This window comes from Xyrauchen texanus, chromosome 36 (genome assembly GCF_025860055.1).
Source record: "Xyrauchen texanus isolate HMW12.3.18 chromosome 36, RBS_HiC_50CHRs, whole genome shotgun sequence".
Classification (NCBI taxonomy): domain Eukaryota; kingdom Metazoa; phylum Chordata; class Actinopteri; order Cypriniformes; family Catostomidae; genus Xyrauchen; species Xyrauchen texanus.
Window position 1 is genome coordinate 22,139,315 of NC_068311.1, and position 20,941 is coordinate 22,160,255.

General features: G+C 38.6%; 1 protein-coding gene across 1 annotated transcript in view; it reads right to left on the reverse strand.

Annotated features, from left to right (window-relative positions):
- Window positions 1-349: 349 nt before the first annotated feature.
- LOC127629656 (alpha-2-macroglobulin-like) overlaps window positions 350-20,941 on the reverse strand; it is a 59,050-nt gene continuing 38,458 nt past the window's right edge. The window contains exons 16-37 of the mRNA XM_052106806.1: window positions 20,694-20,843; window positions 17,430-17,609; window positions 17,042-17,123; window positions 16,822-16,963; window positions 16,503-16,728; window positions 16,228-16,354; window positions 15,458-15,579; window positions 15,142-15,193; window positions 13,876-13,959; window positions 13,603-13,779; window positions 12,962-13,043; window positions 11,932-12,088; window positions 10,737-10,811; window positions 10,445-10,607; window positions 9,223-9,416; window positions 5,706-5,921; window positions 5,497-5,618; window positions 3,907-3,997; window positions 3,744-3,812; window positions 1,248-1,353; window positions 555-598; window positions 350-439 (exon numbers count right to left, since the gene is read on the reverse strand). Of these exons, the coding sequence (XP_051962766.1) occupies window positions 558-598; window positions 1,248-1,353; window positions 3,744-3,812; window positions 3,907-3,997; window positions 5,497-5,618; window positions 5,706-5,921; window positions 9,223-9,416; window positions 10,445-10,607; window positions 10,737-10,811; window positions 11,932-12,088; window positions 12,962-13,043; window positions 13,603-13,779; window positions 13,876-13,959; window positions 15,142-15,193; window positions 15,458-15,579; window positions 16,228-16,354; window positions 16,503-16,728; window positions 16,822-16,963; window positions 17,042-17,123; window positions 17,430-17,609; window positions 20,694-20,843 (2,658 nt within the window). The 3' untranslated portion in view covers window positions 350-439; window positions 555-557. The remainder of the gene's footprint in view (window positions 440-554; window positions 599-1,247; window positions 1,354-3,743; window positions 3,813-3,906; window positions 3,998-5,496; window positions 5,619-5,705; window positions 5,922-9,222; window positions 9,417-10,444; window positions 10,608-10,736; window positions 10,812-11,931; window positions 12,089-12,961; window positions 13,044-13,602; window positions 13,780-13,875; window positions 13,960-15,141; window positions 15,194-15,457; window positions 15,580-16,227; window positions 16,355-16,502; window positions 16,729-16,821; window positions 16,964-17,041; window positions 17,124-17,429; window positions 17,610-20,693; window positions 20,844-20,941) is intronic.

Here is a 20,941-nt window from a genome sequence, read left to right on the forward strand (position 1 = left end):
GCTAATAAGGGAGTATCAAACATCTAACCAGTTTGACAGAGTTTGGTTTTGTGAGATTTTGATTTAAACGCCCAAGGGAGAAAACTGTAAACAAATATTGAGTGATACAACAGCAAGAAACATTTAAAAATAACTTCAATGTGTTTGCTGATGAAATCTCGTTTAAATCTTCAATAGAACGGTAGGATTGATCTAAACCAACTTATTTTTCCTTTAAGTATTTTGAAATGTACTGTTATTTGGAGTGATAGAAAAAGTTCAACACATACAATACAATCCAGTCATTTTAAAATGTTATAATTCATTATACATAAATAAGAACTACAGGACAAAAAAATTCAGATGAAGAAATTGTCAAATTGTTTAATAGTGACTAATGTGCATTTCTACAAACATTCATCTGTCATCTAAATAGCAACAGGCATTTTCGGGTCATCACCTAAAAAAGAATTAGTGATTAATAAAGCTTGTTAGAGGTTCAGGATGCATACATTTCACTTAAAATATATATATTACAAATGTAATTAAAAACTGTTAAAAATCACTGTACTTACTATTTATGCACATGGAAAGGTGTATTCACTCACAGAATTTTCACCTAAGAGGAAGAGAAACACAAAAGTTTATTTTGCATTACATTGTTGAAAACTAAAATGCATTATGGTAAGATTAAATATAGGTTCACAAAGCACAATTCTGACACATTTTTATCATGCTGTCTCTAGGTTTTACAAAAAGTGTATATCTTTAACATTAAAACTGGAAATGTTTTATTTGAATTAATTTGATCATTTTTATTAGGGGATGCAACGCCATTTTGCTGGGTTGATAAATTCACACCTATTATATTTCCTTTCAAACTTTTCTGAGCACACAGTGATAAATATATTCAGTTAAATGAATATAATAAAGCAATAAGTCAAGCAAGGCTGTACTTTACAGGCACAGAAAAACGGAGCAGCAAACGGTGAGAAAAGTAATATAATAAAAGACACAAATGTTCAATAAACAGTTCAATTTATCATTAATTATAATCAGAATTAAAATTTCTTCCACCAAGATATATGGTTCATTATCCTAACTGTCTGTTCACAGTTGCCAAACAACATGGCTATTTGGCACTAATAAACGTAGAATGTGCGGTCACAAGTGTGCGTTTATTGTCATTTTACAATGGCTTTGTACGTTGCTCATCTAATCAGCATTTAGAGTCGTAACTATTAGTTTTATAATAAATAAACACGTACTGGTCTTGTAGTAGTCATAGACTTTCACCACAGCTGGTTTCAGTTTTTTCACAGGTACATCCTGCAGGAGCTGCAGGTTGAAGGACTTTGTCTCCGTCTTTTTAATCTTAAAGAAAAAATCATAACATTACACCAGATACCAGTCACATACACAGATACAGTGGGGTTTAAAAGATGAATCCCACATTGAAAAACTGGGGTTCAAAATAAATGTTAAATCTGGAAATTAACCAAATATTAGGATTTTGTAATATTTAAAACTAAGAAAAGTTATGATAAAAATGTATACCTTATTTAAGATTCTGCTCGATTTAAATCAGTAATCGAATAAGAATCTTTGTGACACTGATTATGTTAACTCTGTATAAAAGGTCTGCTTCCACTGAAGCATACAAGAGGCTCATTTTTAAATCATGTTGGGATAAAATTATTTAAAAATCATCAGGTTTTGCAAAAAATTGTGTAGTTCATGCCTCAATCACACGCTGCCATTAAAGCAAAAGGGGGGCATCCCAAACTATGAAAATTCTGAAAATGTTATGCTGATTAATTGTTTTCTTTTTAAAGTGCAAACATGCAAAATTAGAAACATTTTCACAAACAGACATTTCGGGTTCAATACAAGTTCAACTCAATCAACAGCATTTGTGGCATACTATTGGTTATCACAAAAATTAATTTTGACATTAAAAAAACAAAAATCTGGGTTCCAGTGAGGCACTTACAATGGAAGTTAATGGGGCCAATCCGTTAAAATACTCACTATTTCAAAAGTATGACCACAAGATATGAACAATATGCTTCTTAACATGATTGTTGCATGATAAAATCTAACCTTTTCTGTGTAAAGTTATAGTCAATTTTACTAATTTGTTGCCATGATGATGTAATGTTAACAAAGCCTAAAACGACTGAAAAAAATGACAATTTAAACAACTTTACAGCTCAGATAAGCTACCAGAATTAACGTGTTAACACATGCGATTAATTAAAAAAGTTTAATGCATTAGGGGCCTGGGTAGCTCAGCGAGTATTGACGCTGACTACTAACCCAGGAGTCACGAGTTCGAATCCAGGGTGTGCTGAGTGACCCCAGCCAGGTCTCCTAAGCAACCAAATTGCCCCGGTTGCTAGGGAGGGTAGAGTCAACGATTAGTGGTTCTTGCTCTCAATGGGGAGCGTGGCAAATTGTGCGTGGATTGCGGAGCATAGTGTGAGCCTCCACATGCTGTGAGTCTCCGGTGTAATGCACAGCAAGCCACATGATAAGATGCGTGGGCTGACTCTCTCAGAAGTGGATGCAACTAAGACTCGTCCTCCGCCACCTGGATTAAGGTGAGTAACCGCGCCACCACAAGGACCTAGTAAGTAGTGGGAAATGGGCATTCCAACTTGGGGAGAAAAGGGGATAAAATAAAAAGTTTAACACATTTACCGTTAATAAAGCATAAACCAGCATAAACTGGTTGGAAGGGTGGAAACTTTTGCAATGTGTCTGCCCAGAGTCATAACACTGATATAAAGTGAGGGAGAAAGGAACTCTTAATGCTATTTGTTGTACAAAACAAGCCCAGATGAGACTTGTGACAGAAATCAAGTATTTTTCAGCCTAAGTAAGTTGCATTTTAATAACCGCAGAAGCACACCAAGTCTTAACTATCTCGAAGACGCAGAATGAGATGTTTTTGTCTGTAAATGCTTTTCATGTGGAGTTGAAAGCGGTGCTTGACACTGAACGCAGCTTCACGATTGCTGTAGCAAAGCAGATCCACAATCTACCGGCAGATTAATATTGTGGAGGATGAGAGTTTAAGATATTTAATGCCCTTTGCAATGAAAATGCAACCTATGTGGGGACTAGTTCTTTCAATTAGTCAAACTCCTAATTTGGAAGTGTTTAATGTTAATTGAATTGGTGCTATTTTCGAGCATTTCTATCTTGGACAGCTTTGTTTGGAAAATGTTAATAAAACATTATATTGTTACATATTTTTTATTGTTCTCTTTCCAAAGATAGAAATAAATGCATTTGGACAGGAAAGTATACTGTGTATATAGTGTCAAATTTCAGCACTTCCAAAATCTGCGATTAACTACAACGCTATTAATCGCAATTACACATTTTAAAAGACTGACTGCACTACAAATAATACATACGTTTTAACAGAAGTAGTAATGTCACTGCTTTTATACAATTATGTGCTTCACATTTCTGCCTTTAAACCCTCCAAACATTTGCCTCATTCATTGAAAGTACCTTACTGTAATATTAATTTTTGCTTCTTTTTATTCTTTTTTTTTTTTAAGAAAAGGAGGGTTGAGTCAAAATAAATTTTTTGATAATCAACTGCCACAAATGCTGTTGATTGAGCTTAAATTGTATTGAACTGGGAATATTCCTTTAATTTGACTTTTGGACCCTACAATACTATAGCATCCATCTAAAAACAAAGCCTCAAACCCCTCAAGGTACGTGAATAAAACATTTACGCATACTTTATCCAAATAGATGAAGATATGGGCCTTGTCCAAGTCCACACGTTTGATGGTTGGGTCTTGCTTCAGCTGTGCAGACAGAGGAACGAATAATAATGAATCAATGCTGCGTGAACAGCTAGAGATCAAAGGAAAGACCAGAAGCCCTTCAAGTGTCACTCACAGTCTGCAGAGACGTCTCATCCAGCTTAAATCCAGACAGCAGCTTGACATTAATGATCACCATGTTAGTCTCATCTCGTCTTCCATTGTATCTGTCACACAACAGCAACAACAATCACACAAAAGGTTCACATACACTGATGAGCCAAAACATTATGACCTAACATGCCTAATATGCTGTTGGTCCTCTGCGTGCTGCCAAAACAGCACCGACCCACTGATGCATGGACTCTACAAGACCCCTGAAGGTGTCCTGTGGGTTCTGTCACAAGAAATTAGCAGCAGATCATTCAAGTCCTGTACGTTGCAAGATGAAGCCGCCGTGGATCAGACTTGTTGGTCCTGCACATCTCACAGAGGCTCAATCTGTGGAGGCCAGAGCAACACCATTAACTAACTCTTCATCATGTTCCTCAAACCATTCCCGAACAACGTGTGCATTTTGGCAGGGTGCATAATCCTGCTGAAAGAGGCCACTGCCAACAGGGAATACCACTGCCATGAAGGGGTGTACCTGGTCTGCAATGATGTTTAGGTAAGTGTCACGTGTCAAATTGACGTCCACATGAATGGCCGGACCCAGGGTTTCCCAGCAGAACATTGCCATCTTCCCGCAGTGCATCTTGGTACCATTACTTCCCCAAGGGTAGTAGTGTACATGGCCGTACACGTGATGTAAAAGATAATGTGACTCATCGGACCAGGCTCTCTTCTTTCACTGCTACAAGGTCCAGTTCCGAAGCTTGTGTGCCCATTGTAGGCACTTTTGACAGTCGACAGGGGCACTCTGAACAGCCTGCGACTACAGCCTCATACGCAGCAGGGTGCGATGCACTGTGTGTTGTGACACATTCCTCCCATAACAATCATTAAAAATGTCTGTGACCTGCCACTGTAGACCTTCTGTCAGTTCAGACCAGACGGGATAGCCTTCCTGGCCCTCGCGCATCGATGAGCCTTGGGTGCCCAACACCCTGTAGTCAGTTTGTGGTTTGTCCCTCCTCGGACCACTATTGGCAGGTGCTCACCACTGCTGACTGGGAGCACCCCACAAGCCTTGCCATTTCAGAGATGTTCTGAACCAGTATTCTGGCCATAACAATTTGGCCCTTGTCAAAGTCACTCAGGTCTTTACTCCTGCATTCAACACGTTGACTATGAGAATTGATTGTTCGTTCACCATCTAATCTACCCAGACATTGACATGTGGCCTTGTTAGGAGATGATCAACATTATTACCTTCACCTGTGAGTGGTCATAATGTTTTGGCTCATCAGTGTATGTTTAGTATGTAGTCTGACAAAAAACAAATTGTCTAATTGGTGAGAAAAGGCTTTTTTATATTACATTTTTTGGTAATACTTCACAGTACGGTTGTATACGGAAACGTTGTCACCAATTACATTTTAAGATATTTTTGCATAAATATACTTTATAGAGTGCATAATAATTTGTTTACAATTATTTAGAATAAGTTAGAAAAGAAAACTGAAAAATAAATAAATAACCATGCTAATATCATTACGCTCATGGGGACTATTTCCATTAATGAAGCTGTTAGTTTGTTTTCGCCAACATCAGAGAGTCTCACCTGACAGTGATATTTAACATGAGAGCTGCATTCTTTGTGTTGTTGCAAACCCCAAACGCTTTTGCTTTGATGCTGAAGGCTGAAGTGTCAGCAGGAGGAGGGATATTGTAGTGCAAGGCAAACTGAGACACAAAACACAGAATGATATCACGAATGAAGGGACTTTTATACACTTTAAAAACTGTTCATGAGACAAAGAACACACTAACCTGCACAAACACACAGCCCTTGCCTTCTGTCCTCAGCTTGTATTTGCCTGTAGGTTGCTGCAGCTGTTTCTCTTGGTAAAGCAGTCTGTTTTGCTGGTTCACGGTGAACTCGTATTTCTGCCCTGAGGGGGAGGTCACAGTGACAGTATTGGCTCCTTCTGGACTGTAGGTGGCAGCACTGTACATAGCTAAAGCCTGGAGGGCCACCACTGTATCCTATTCACAGCGAGAGAGGAAGCAATACCAACCACAGTAAATAAAACTGTTTCCTAACAGGGGGCTTGCGAACCCATATTGGTTCGTGATGGAACTGCAAGGTTTTTTTAGATCGTGAGAAATGTACAATTCTAATGCCGAATTAAATGTTATGAAAAATTATAATTCTTAGAAAAATAGAACACAAATGATCTTATCAAAATATCATCATTCTAGTTTTTGAATAAAAAAATAGAGTAACTTCATTGACCCATCTACTAATTAAATCAAAACAACTTATCCAATAATTTTTTTATTTTTTTCCAACCAACCAATCGCGATGTTGGATTTGAGACACGACCGTCTTGACAGATAGCATCTTGATCTTGAACGCCCTCTGAGCGATTCAAGCCTCGAAGGTCTAAATCGGATGCAACCCCCCATCCTTCTTGGGAACCAGGAAGTATCTGCTGTAGTAACCTGACTCTTTCTCTTGAAGGGGAACATGTTCTATGGCCCCTTTGACCAAGAGATTTTGCAGTTCTTTCCACAGTAGACATGCTTGTCCCGGTTTCACGGTAGTGGGAACCACGCCGTTGAAACGCGGAGGATGGCGATCGAATTGAATTCTGTAGCCTTTTTCAACTGTTCTTAGAACCCACAAAGAAAAACCTGGCTGTAGTTTCCACGCTGCCAGGTTCTCTGAGATGGGTATCGATTCTGACACTTCCTGTTGAGGGGATGTCGAGTGTCCCGTGTCCTGGACTACAGCAGGAAGCAACGGAACACCCAACATTTTGCTGGAAACCGTTAACTCCCGAAACACCAGAGGCGGCGGGAATGGAGCGGTTTCGTGGGGGTATCGGGAGGGTACAGGTGGATGTTTCATGCGACCAGTCCCAAGGGGAGGCTACCCCCACAAGGCTGGGTGCAAAACCGTCAGGGTTTTTTCTTTTTAGAAATAACTGCCCTGAGGTCTTGCTTTGGGGGCTGCTGAGGGTGACGAACCGGCCCCCACGCTTTGAGTTTGAGCCTCCCGTCTAGATGGACCGGGGCGGGGCTGGGTGGCCAGAAAGGAATTGCCCAAAGGCTTCCTCGTAGCTTTTTGCCTTCTGGAAAATGGTGATAACTACATTCATAGCGTCACCAAATAAGCCAGAAAGCGATACTGGGGCATCGAGAAGGAAAACTTTGTCCTTATCTCTGATGCCCGGACCGTGGTGCCCGCACTTAGGTCCTTCAACAGATCAGCCTGGTATGCCTGTAACACTGCCATAGTGTGCAGGGCAGCACCAGCCTGACCTGCTGCCTGATAAGCCTTCACCACAAGTGTGGAGGTGGTCCTGCACGGCTTTGTGGGTAGAGTGGATGTCTTTAGTGATGATGCCGAGCCAGGGGAGAGATACTACCGGCGGCATCACTGAATACCCCCGTGCCTCGGCAACAACGATTGTCGAATATGTCGACGTCGAGGGCACGAAGACACAGAAAGTATAACGTTTCCTACATGAGCGAGAGAGCTCATCATGGAGGTCATTAAAGAAAGGAAGGGACTGATAGAGTGTTCTCTTCCCTTTTTTTTTGGCCACTAGATATCTGTCTTCTAGTTTGGAGCGTTTTGGTGGTCTCTTGTTCACGTGGCCAGTCTAACTGTAACCTGGCCACAGCCCAAGTAACCACCTCGAGTAATTCCTCAGCCACTTTATTATTGTGCGTGGAATGTTCAGAGGTTCAGCGTCCCCCTTGTGGACCGAAGAGGCGCCGAAGCACGATTCAGGCTTACGAGAAGGATCAGCTGGATCTGGGGAGAGAGCAAGCGATAGGGACAGACCCGTCTCTCGCTCCTCAGCCAGATCTATGCTAGAGCCCCACGATGAAAGAGTGGGCGCTGGCTCTTGGAAGTAAGCGAGACGAGTGTGAAACATTTTGACTGTAAACAGATCGCAATGCTCACACCCGCCCCGCCCCAAAGCAATAGCATGCTCTTCCCCCAAACACACAAAACAAAACTGGTGTGTGTCCATTTCAGCCATAGAGTGTAAACATGGGAACACACTCTGCTTGCTTTGTTTATCAGTCACTCCGCTTGCTTTGTTTTTTGTTTTTTTTAAAGAAAAGAGAAAGATAAAGGTTTCTGCGCACTGCCTAACAATTCTAACTCCTAACAGAGGAAAGTAGAAAGTTCTGACAGTCAAGAGGTACAACACAAACAGAATGATCTGAAGACAAAAGATCTGACAAAACACCTGTGACGCATCTATTTATAGCCCTGCTACAGGTGCGTCCAATGATGTCACTAGCAGAGGCTATAAATTCTGTTCAATTTCATTGACGTGTTGCACACATATTCACTGCTGGTCACACCTAAAGTTGTTCCCAAAGCGCTAAATCAGCGCAGAATCAAAGAGTAGCTTTTTGACAGGGAACAGAGAGGATCCATTTAGACCTTAATGAATGTGTGTGAAGTTTTAGAAAACAATTCATGATATTTGAAAAACAAAATATTTACTTCATGGTTACACCACAATCTATTTTTTTGTAGAAAATGTGACAAATGTTCTTCAAAAATGTATGGAACCAATAAAAATTACATTTCTATAAACTTTAAACATTCATTCCACACTATATTTTTCAAAGTACTCTCATTTTTATCGTCTCAGACAACCTTATTTGTCAATGACCCAAATAACAAAATGTGAAGATGTTGTGAAATTCATTATATTTATTGAGAGGTTAGCATTACTTAAAATATCAGTGGGAACGTTAAAGTGATAGTTTACCCAAAAATGAAAATTCTCTCATCTTTTACTCAAACTCATGCTATCTCAGATCTGTAACTTTCTTTCTTCTACGGAACACAAACAAAGATTTTTAGAAGAATATTTCAACTCTGAAGGTCCAAACAGTGCAAGTGAATGGTGACCAAAACTTTGAAACTCAAAAAAGCACAAAAAGGCAGCATGAACTCATCCATATGACTACCTCTATGACTAAATTTTTATCTTCTTCTCACCCACAGCAATCATATAATTTCTGACGATATGGATTTAACCACTGGAGTCATTCATGCTGCCTTTATCTGCTTTTTGGACATTCAAAGTTCTGGTTCTTCTAAAAACCTTAGCTTGTCTTCTGCAGAAGAAAGAAAGTTATACACATCTGGGATGGCATGAGGGTGAGTAAATGATGAGAGAATTTTCAGGTAATAGGGGTTCAGCTGACAAAAACGTTTTTTGGGAGCCCCGGTACAGTGCAAAACACTAATATGTACAAAATGAGGAACAATAGAGAAAGAATCATGATATAAATAACATAACTGTACCTGTGTAGAGGAGAAACCGCCATAGGCATTTTGCTGCTGGGCCAGCCAGTGCACAATACCAGCAGAGTAGCCCAGCCCAAACTTAGGCAGCGTGGGTCCAGAGAGCAGCGCCAGCAACACGTAGGCACTCATCTCAACCTCCAAAGAGCCTGGAGCTTGTGCACTGTTTGCCATAGTCCAGTACCGCCCAACCCCTAAAAATGACCATGGCGAGAAGAAGGCCATTAGACTGAGGAACAGTGATTGGTGATTTTGTTTATTAGAAGCAGGGAGAAATTATATATTCCTATCTAGATAATAGGGATAACTAGTTAAGATGGCTAGTCGATAAAGTTCAACAACAGATCAACTAGAGAGTTCATCTTTCTTTGTTAAAGCATTAATACTTTAGAAAGCATGTTAACAATATTGAGATAGTTACGGTGGTTTAAATTATTGTTAGTCCAACAGCACTGGGATACTTTAATGTGTTGTATAATTCCGCATCACAGTATCCGTGGCTTTCCAAATAGTTTGATTTCATTCACAGCTTCGTTCAGTGACCATTTTTGGAGATTGCATATTTACTCCAGTAGGTGGCGACAAATGAATGTCTTTTATGTTATGAGTGAGCCATTCAATAGTTGACTGATTAATTCACCACTGAAACAATGGAAGATACAGAGAACGGTTTGTTGAACTATTTTCACAGAACTGCATAAACTAACTGGCCAATTTTTGTATCCCCAATTTTCTTGACCAACCACTGGGCTCCGCCATAATAATTCTGATTGTCACAGTACAGTTTTCTGATTCTGATCTACTTAAGCATTGTAAAAACAAAACGAAACGAGTGATCCATTTGAAGAACAACAACCATTTTAAGTGTTAGTTGGAGTAAAATTTAATTCAGGCTCAACTTGGCAGTAGTTGGCTGTCATCGCTTCATGCCACCTACCCACTCGGGTGAGAGGCTGTTAAAGGATGGTCACCTTGACTCTGTATATATCAGCACTATGTAGCCCCGTGTTTTTTTATTAGGCAATTTTTACAAATTTAATACACTAAACATTACATTATCCACTAAAAACATACGCCGATTCGATGCCAGTGAGCTGTCTCCAAAGCGAAATTCTGTTATGAATTGTGTAACACTTCCGCATTTAGGAAAAAGGTGGATAAAAGCAATTGCAGTTGTTATTTTAGAATTATTAGTCTTATTTAAACAAAAGTTGAACGGAACCTTCTTTCTTGGCTCGCTTATCCAAGTTGGAGAGAAGCTTCTGCCTCATCTGTACATCCCCAGCAAGAGTGAATGTGTAGGAGAGCAGGGCAGTGAAGTATGTGTTGTTCAGGTTACCAGAAGCCTCCTTTAGACATACAAGGCTCTTCTTCACCATGGGATCCTTACATAAAGGATTGAGTGAAATGGGTCTGTTTCCTTCTTAAGCCGCAATGAATGTATTGAGTTACACTTTTTATTTAAAAAATGTATCAGTTCGATTTATAAATTAGGACACATATGGAGGGCTTACAGATTTCTCGATGCCTAATTCCAGCAGTCCTGCTGTGATGTATGCAGTGAGAGTCACATCATCACTGACACCACCCTGTGAGAGAAAGATTCAGAGCAGGGATGAGAGACGTTTAGATAAAAAAAGACAAGAGACACAGAAAGTGGAGCAGTAGAGGGGAGAGAGATTTTGACATGAACTACCTCTAGTCCTCAAAAATTTAAACGGACTTGTGCCAGTGAGAATTATGGGCATACTTCAGTTGCATCACATGAACACACACATTCTTGTAGTATAATACATTAATATCCGACACAGTTTTTTGAGCAATGTTAATTTTAAAGGAATAATCTGGGTTCAATACAAGTTAAATTGACAGAATTTGTGGCATAATATTGATTACCACAAAAATTAATTTAGACACGTCCCTCCTTTTCTTTAAAAAAAGCAAAAATCAAGGTTAAAGTGAGAGACCACATCTCAAAGGCCGCAAGATCATGTAGATTTACACTCTACAATATCAGGAAGATAAGACCCTTCCTCTCTGAACACGCACACAAGTTCTTGTTCAGTCACTTGTCATAACTAGACTGGACTACTGTAAGTCTCTCATTGCAGGCCTTCCTGCATGTGCAATTAGACCTCTGCAAATGATCCAGAATGCAGCAGCACGTCTGGTCTTTAATGAACCAAATAGAGCACGTTACACCACGTTTTGTCTCTCTTCACTGGCCCGTGTTGCACTTTAGCCACCACTGCCCCGTGTTGCACTTTAATCTGTTTTGTATTCTATTCTGTCTCCTTAAGCTGATTCGCTTATGTTTTCCTCTTTTGTAAGTCACTTTGGATAAAAGCATCTGCCAAATGAATAAATGGAAATGGAAATTTGGTCAGTCCAATCGAGTCACACCTTTCATCAATTGTTTTCTTCTTCTTTTTCTTTTCTTTGCTTTTTTTTTTTTTTTTTTTGGCTTTGGTCACATCTTAACTCGCCAAGGGAAATAAATGACTCAGGACTACAACTGCCCCCCTTCTGATTACACAATACAAAATGTTCAGTGAACCGAATGTTCAGTTCATCTGAGCTATCAACATTTATCCAATGAAACTTTGAGGGAGGCTGGTCAGAATATGCCAGATTCTACTGTAGTGTTCTGATCTTTGTGCAGGAAGGGAGCTATGAGCCCTGCTGTCCTCTTCTCTTCCGTTTACTCACCTTCATGTCATTGTGAAAGAGTTGCCCCACTGAGGTGAAGCAGCCGTTCTCCTGCTGCTGCTGACCGAGCCATTGTTTTGCCTGGCTGATGTATTTCTCATCTATAAATATATATTTCTTTGCCCTTCCGAAAGACTTCATCACGAATGCAGTCAACCTGAGGACACAAACAACTGATATTGCTATCAGAAACTTGAATCATTACTTGTGATCATTACTGTCAAATTCAAATTTTAGTCATAGTTGTATTCTTTTGCAACAAATGAGCAGTGAAACCAGGTGCTTAACCTTCAGAACATTTCTGAAATCTCAGAAGATCATATTATATATTATAGGAGCCGTTATATTTGCATTTTATATTTTGGTTAACTCTTTTAACAAAATTTGGAATGTGACAAAATACAGTTTAGAACTCTGATCTGTGTGATGAAAATTAAAACAAAATTTAAATTGACTATCAGAGTTGAAAATAAGATGATATAGCTACAATTCTGATCTGTGTGATTTTGTTATTTTTTAGCTATTAACATTAAATAAACAAACACCTAAAAATAAAAAAAGCATATTTTTGGTTAAAATTTTTTTAACAAATTTAAAATAGTTCACTAAAATTAATTGGACACCAATTCAACAGATTATGTCAAAATTGTGGCATTGTTGTACAATTTTCTCTATTTTAAGTGAGGGTATATAGTACAAACAGTTGATGTGCTTAGAACTACCGGTAGCTACTTTTTATGCTAGGTTAATTTTATCTTACACAATAGATTATGTAAAATATCTAATAGTTCTCAAAACAAAAAACATGGGATTTGTACCTCTAATGCATTCAAAAAGCTAATGGGACACCAAATTGTACCCTACTCAAGCATCGTGTTATCTGTTTTTACTACACCTGGAATTGTCTAAATTCCATGTGAAATAGGTTTTCTCTAGCAGCCTATTCTAAAAACACCTTCTGACCAGAAGTGCATTAAAAACATTTGCTGTATGCAACTGAATGCTGTCATTATGACTCTTTCAGGCTCACCATGTGTTTCCAGAAGCATCACTCATCCCAAAAGCGCTGTAAGATCCATCATCATGCTTGTATTGCAGCTCTCTCTGGTAGCCTGCAAATTAAGAAGGAAAATAAGCTTGTGAAGTTTGATTATGTTTACAATTTTGTGTGGTCTCAAAGCAGCTCGATCTTGAAACAACAGATGAAATGGCTGTATTTTGTAAGCATGAAAATCAGTGGTCTTTAAATGATGTCATCTTGTACTTTCATACATTTGGATAGCATACCTATGTCTAATTCAACATTTAAGGATTATTTAAAAAATACATATTTTTATATTTACATTTTACAAATGTGAGTCAAATTTCCCTATGCAAAATATGAATGAATGAATGATAATAATGATTAATGCTAGTTCTTTAAGTGCAGTTTTGCCAATTTGAATGTTCAGTTTATTCAGAAAGGCATTTATTACTGGGAAAAACTAGCATAGTGGGGCTGAAAAGGAATTACATCAAAATGTTTTATTTAAATGGTTTTGACCTCATTTCTGCCTGCCACAATGTAGCTGAAACTGCAAGATGCATTAAAATACACTAAGCACAGGACAACAATTTTCTGTTTCATGACAACACTATCATTACAGCTCAGTATAGCTGTCCACTCCTCACCACTCTCCTGGAAGGTTTTGGCTTTGTCCTTAATCTCAGGAGTGAGCTGCCCACTGCTCTCCAGGTACTGAAGGATGTAAATGTTAGGGGCAAAAAGCAGCATGTTCTGCTCTCCGCAGCCATAAGGCATAGCCAGTAGATTAGCAAGGTTTTTCAAAGCACGACCCATCAGATCACCTATGGACCAAACATAAGTGACCAATCTGAGAGGGTGTATATTTATTGGTACATGGATTATATAGATTATTTAGCAAAGTGTACATAAAAACTCACCAAGTACAGTAACAAAGCTTTTAGCAGAATCCTTCACGAAAACATTAGGTAGAGTGAGAGGGACCATTGTCTCCACTGGACGGTCTAATGAAATAGTAATACAACATCAGTCGCTTGTGTTGATCTGCTGCACATGTAGGTCTGATGACTTAATATCTCAGATTTGAAGAATTTCAATATCTCGGTATTATATCGGTTAATCAGATATATCAATATTTGTAGAGAAGGGCCACTAAATATAGTTTACTCATAATATACAGTATATATTTAATATATTACTCAGTATATAGTTTCAAAACAATTTATATATATATATATATGAATTGTTTTGAATGTTCTATAATACAATAGAGTTTCAATTCAGATCATTTAAAGACATGACAATATTATTGATAGAATTGATTAGACCATACAAAAAGTGGCTTTAGAAGTCAATATAGTGTTTGTTTTATTTCCATTGCATTACATATAAGTCTACCACTGGCCTACAGTCTACGAGGATCCACTTTGTAGTAGAGTTCAATGCGTTCTTGCATCCTTCTGTGTCATTTTTGGTCTATATACAGAACATATGCATCAGACTGATGAAAACGTCACGCTTTTGGAACGTCACACAGTGGTCGCATCATGTTTGACCTGTTTTCAATGTTTTGCGCCATAAACACCACATTTTTTGTAAAATAAAGATTTAAACTTCAGAAAATGCATCTCAAGACCCCTGCATTCTGCTGTGCTCTGTTTAGCTGTCGCTCCGTCTAGCTGTCTTTGATCAGCTACAACTAAAATGGACGTCTATGATTCAAGGATTTCTAGAGGATTTAAAAGCTGACATTTGTAGCATGTATTTTTTTAAGCACTTTTATTTATTTATTAGGTGTAACATGGTCTATATCGGCCTCAAACAGTGGAACTACTGTTCTTGGCGGATAGTTATGCATTACCAACATAAATCCTCAGGGTGGTGTTTTCCACTATGAAAACAAACCCTTCATGGTATTCTTGTGCACCTTGTGAAAAGGTTGCAAGCTTCAAATGGTTATGAAATTAGTGTTTCTATCTAGTATGTTTATTAGTCTATTCAAAGTTTATTCTTAACCAATGTAAACATAATCTTTGCTTATCTTGACAAGTTGAAATTTTTTTGTGTGGTTATTGACATCATATCACAGATACTGTTGTTACAGCTTCACTTGTATTGATTCAAGAACAATGATTGCATATTATTTCAATTATTGATAAAAAGGGACAAAACATCATGCCACTAACCTGTTAGGCAGATGAGTTCATTACGAGTGACTGACTTTTTAGTTCCCTCTGCCTGAAAAAAGGGGAAAAGCAATCATTGTTAGTGTCCATCAGATTCACATTTTTTGGGGAGAAAGGAAATTTAAGGCAGAATGAGCCTCAGTCACTATTTACATTCATTTAAAACAGATGCAATAAAAGTGAATAGTGACTGAGACTAATCATACTGCCTATCGTCTCCTCTTGTGTTCCACGGAAGAAAGAAAGATACAGGTTTGGAATGACAGAAGGGTGAGAAATAATTTTTTGGGTGAACTATTCCATTAAGAGCGCTCACCTCCACCAGAAGTTTCTGCACCACAGTGTCAATTTGTCCTCTTTCTGGCACCGTCACTAACTCTTTGCCACACAGTTCCTTGGTCTTCATGGTCTCAGCGCGAACTGTGAAGTTCACTTCTCCTATAACACATATACAAACCATTCGCTCACAAGCCAGTACACAATCCCCTACCATTGGGGAAATGTAATTTACAGAAGCAACACTGGACTTGTAATAATCACCAAATCTGTTAAAAACTAAAATCATTCCTATCTTAAAGGTATAGTTCACCCAAATACGAAAATTATTCGAAAACCATTAATATTCATTTTGATTTCCCTCCACTGCACTTTTTCATGCGCAATGATTTGAATGGATGCGGACAGCGGAAAGCAAGATTTTCTGAGAAACACAAATTAAATGTATTTTTTTCATCAAGTAAATCTATCATATGCCTTCAGAAGACTTGGAATGTAGTGCACAAGATGTATGGACTACTTTAATGGCGTTTTTATGTTATTTGTGGGGTCGAGAACCCACATCACAATTATCTTTGATTATTTAGAAAAGAGCAGCCAGTACATTTTTCAACATTTCTCCTTTTTTGCTCCACGGAAGTAAGAAAATGCATGAGATTGATTTGAATTTTCATTTATGAGTGAACTTTTCCTAGCTCAAACATTATTATTTTCTATAATACATGAATCAAACTGGAATTCAGATAAAAAATGCAATTTCCATTTGTTTCCCTTGAATAGAAGTCAATATATTTAAAGTATTTGGCTTACCCAGGGCAGAGGGTGTAATAATCCATTGAAATGTTTTGCTCTCCCCAGCGCATACACACTGAGTGTACTTGCAACCTTCACAAGGCTGGGCAGAGAACTGCTTTGAGTTTGCAAGGGTTACCTTCACCTTTATTAAAAGATAAAGAAACTTTAAAGTGGCGGCCTAAAGGAAACAACAACTACAGTAGAATTTCACTACAAATGTTTGCAAACAATAAATAATCACAGGGGACAAAATACACATCATGGGTATATAGAAACCTAAAGGTGCTCACCATAATGCATTTAGAGAGGTAGTTGAATACAGAGGCTTTGAGAGTGAACACTTCCCCACGGATAACAGAATAAGGAAGGGTCAGGCTTACAAAGAAGGGCTGGAAGGCAGTGAGATTAATGCTTGGGGCAACTCCGAACCCAATAGGTGATGTACAGAAAGCCCCTGCTGCCCATTTAGTGATGGTGTCTGGGACAGTCTCTGCAATATCCACAGATCCTGAGCTCCTGGTGAATGAGAAAAAAGTATATAAGCATTCTGTATAATTACAAAGGACTGTATATATACGCAAATGCCATATTATTTTAATTAATACACACCCCACAGGGACAAGATCCCATATCCAAGTTTCTGGAAAGTATGTACGAATGGTCTCAACAGGATTTTCCATATGTCCACTATTAAGCATGTTTGAATCTGGTGCAGCAGCGGCCACGAGATCCCCTTTTTCCATTGCACCTCCTGCAGTTGATAGGTTGTAAATAAAACAAAGATAAACGGGAAATGTCCAAATCCTGAAAAAAATATCAAGTTACTTACCTCTCATCGCCATCATCATAAAGGCATCACAAATAGCAGGTTCTTTCACATCAGAGTTGGTAGCAATTTTGATTCCAACTCTCTAGGAAAAAGCAAACATCATGTTAAAGGGAATGTTTGACTGAGATTAACATTCTACAATGAAAGTGAATGGTGACTGAGGCTAACATTCTGCCTAACATCATATTTTGTGTTCCACAGAACAGAGAAAGGAACAACGTGTAGGTGAGTATATGATGACAGAATTTTCATCTTTTGCGTAAACTGTCCCTTTAAATGTGTCTTATAACTGTCTTAGTACATAATGAGGCTCACACGAACCTACACTGGAAAAATAGTGCAATAAGAAATATGAGGTCTTGTGTGGGGTGGAAATATGATATCTTACTTTAAAGATGCTGTAGACATCAATTCTGCTGGTGTAGTAAGGGTAGAAGGGACGGGAGCGCTTGCGTCTTTCAAAAGGCGGTTCATCCTGAGGGAAGAAGGGTGGGCAGGTGTCGCGCTCCATATCTTCAATTTCAAATGGGTAACCTGACAACGTTTGGACTGGTAACTTGTTGAAGACCTGGAGATTAATGACACACACACATGTGAATATATTTATCCCGAGGATTGACACTACAGTCTCCTAATAGTCACTCAAAACATTATTAAAGGGATAGTTCACCCAAAAATTCTCTCATCCTTTACTCACCCTTATATCTTTTGAAACCCGTATAACTTTCTTTCTTCAATGGAACACAAAAGGAGTTATTAATAGCAGAATGTCGAAACAATTCAAGTGATTTGTGACCACAACTTTCAAGCAAGATTTTCAGTGAATAACAACGTAATTACGATTCTTTACCTAACGATTATATGCATCGAGAAATCTAGATCAAGATTTTTTTTTATTATTTTTAGAACTATTTATTATTATTTCCAAAAATATGCAGAACATTTTTTCAGAACAAGTTTTTACTGAATGTTCAGCACAGACATGCACCAGACTTGAGCACTGGAGTCAAAGGTGCATTTAGGATCAAGGAAGTTTGAGTGTTTGTAAAACGTGGAACAAGGGTCACAGGTCTGCATATCATGTAACGTTAAAATTTATTGCACAATTAGTAGCGTTTAAGGCGTATTTACACAGTATGTTGTACCTGCAAGCTGCCTATACATTTTCAATGGGAAAGGCTGCAAATTGGGAGGCGACTCCCCTTGTCAAGCATGCTCACGAGAATGTTTAATCTTTATTTAAAGGAATATTCAGAGTTCAATACAAGTTAAGCTCAATCGACAGCATTTGTGGCATAATGTTGATTACCACAAAAAAATCATTTTGACTTGTACCTCCTTTTCTTTAAAAAAGCAGATATCGAAGTTACAGTGAGGCACTTACACTCACCTAAAGGATTATTAGGAACACCTGTTCAATTTCTCATTAATGCAATTATCTAATCAACCAATCACATGGCAGTTGCTTCAATGCATTTAGGGGTGTGGTCCTGGTCAAGACAATCTCCTGAACTCCAAACTGAATGTCAGAATAGGAAAGAAAGGTGATTTAAGCAATTTTGAGCGTGGCATGGTTGTTGGTGCCAGACGGGCGGTCTGAGTATTTCACAATCTGCTCAGTTACTGGGATTTTCACGCACAACCATTTCTAGGGTTTACAAAGAATGGTGTGAAAAGGAAAAACATCCAGTATCGCGGCAGTCCTGTGAGCGAAAATGCCTTGTTGATGCTAGAGGTCAGAGGAGAATGGGCCGACTGATTCAAGCTGATAGAAGAGCAACTTTGACTGAAATAACCAATCGTTACAACCGAGGTATGCAGCAAAGCATTTGTGAAGCCACAACACGCACAACCTTGAGGCGGATGGGCTACAACAGCAGAAGACCCCACCGGGTACCACTCATCTCCACTACAAATAGGAAAAAGAGGCTACAATTTGCAAGAGCTAACCAAAATTGGACAGTTGAAGACTGGAAAAATGTTGCCTGGTCTGATGAGTCTCGATTTCTGTTGAGACATTCAGATGGTAGAGTCAGAATTTGGAGTAAACAGAATGAGAACATGGATCCATCATGCCTTGTTACCACTGTGCAGGGTGGTGGTGTTGGTGTAATGGTGTGGGTGATATTTTCTTGGCACACTTTAGGCCCCTTAGTGACAATTGGGCATCGTTTAAATGCCACGGCCTACCTGAGCATTGTTTCTGACCATGTCCATCCCTTTATGGCCACCATGTACCCATCCTCTGATGGCTACTTCCAGCAGGATAATGCATCATGTCACAAAGCTCGAATCCTTTCAAATTGGTTTCTTGAACATGACAATGAGTTCACTGTACTAAAATGGCCCCCACAGTCACCAGATCTCAACCCAATAGAGCATCTTTGGGATGTGGTGGAACGGGAGCTTCGTGCCCTGGATGTGCATCCCACAAATCTCCATCAACTGCAAGATGCTATCCTACCAATATGGGCCAACATTTCTAAAGAATGCTTTCAGCACCTTGTTGAATCAATGCCATGTAGAATTAAGGCAGTTCTGAAGGCGAAAGGGGGTCAAACACAGTATTAGTATGTGTTCCTAATAATCCTTTAGGTGAGTGTATAATAGAAGTGAAAATGGCCAATTTTTGGAAAGTTAAAAGGCAGAAAAGTGAAGATTATAATTTTATAAAAGCACTAACATTCATACTTTTGTTAAAACATGAGCTGCAAATTTGCTTAAAAAGTTGTGGAAAAATACTGCAATAAGAAATATGAGGTCTTGTGTCGGGTGGAATGACACAATGAAAAAATGTCATTTTTACAGTCATTTTTGGGTTTAAGAGTTTGTTGACATTATATCGTCATGGGAACGAAGTAAAATTGGCTATGACTTTACACAGAAAAGGTTAGTAAGTGATTTTATCACTCTAAAATCATGTTAACACACATATTGTTTATGTCTTGTGGCTTTACTTTTGAAAGAGTGAGTATTTTAACGTTTACAAATTGGCCCCCATTCACTGCCATTGTGTGTTCCTCACTGTAATTTTTTGTGGTAATCAATACTGAGGACAGCTACAATTGCTGTTGATTTAGCTTAACTTGTATTGAACCCGGAATATTCCTTTAAAGAGCGCTTTTCCCCCTTCAATCTAGCGTGCTCCGCTGTCGCAATAAATCTTGTGTAATCTGAGACAGTATTTGTATCGCATTAGGTATTATTATAGTAATGATGATCGATTCATAAATTCAGGAATTTAAATTTCTTGGTCAGATCGATGCATCACGATCAGATGCATTTTTACACACCTATCTGCAATTCATACAGACTTCTTTTAATTGGTGCTTTCATGTAGTTTTTTGTGCTTTTTGGAGCTTGAAAGCCCCTAGTCCCCATCCACTTTCATAGTATGGTAGAAAGCAGCGTGAGCATTCTTAAATGCTTCCTTTATTGTTCCACAGAAGAGAGAAAATCATACTGGTTTGGAACAACATCAGGGTGAGCTACATTTTGACAGAATTTTAATTTGTGGGTGAATTATTCCTTTTAGCTGCTCCAAATTCTCCCGGTACAAAATGAAATGTTTTCAGCAACATTTTTGCACCTCTCAAAATCTTCTCTGAGATTATCTATTAGTTATCTGTCAGTTCAGTATCCTGTAACCTACAAAATCTGCATTAAGCTCGGCCTCTGGTTTCAACAGCAGCACACTCTGATCAATAGCCCGCACAGAGCACAGGGAACCAGGCTGAGCTTTCAGTTTAAGAGATGTCTTCTCTCCAGGTAGTGCCGTGGGAGATGAGAAATTTAAGTACACCTGAAAAAGAACAAACATTATAATAATGAAAAACAACTGCATAAACTTGATCATTTATTGAAGGGCACACTCAATTTAAAAATGAGAAATGGGATTTC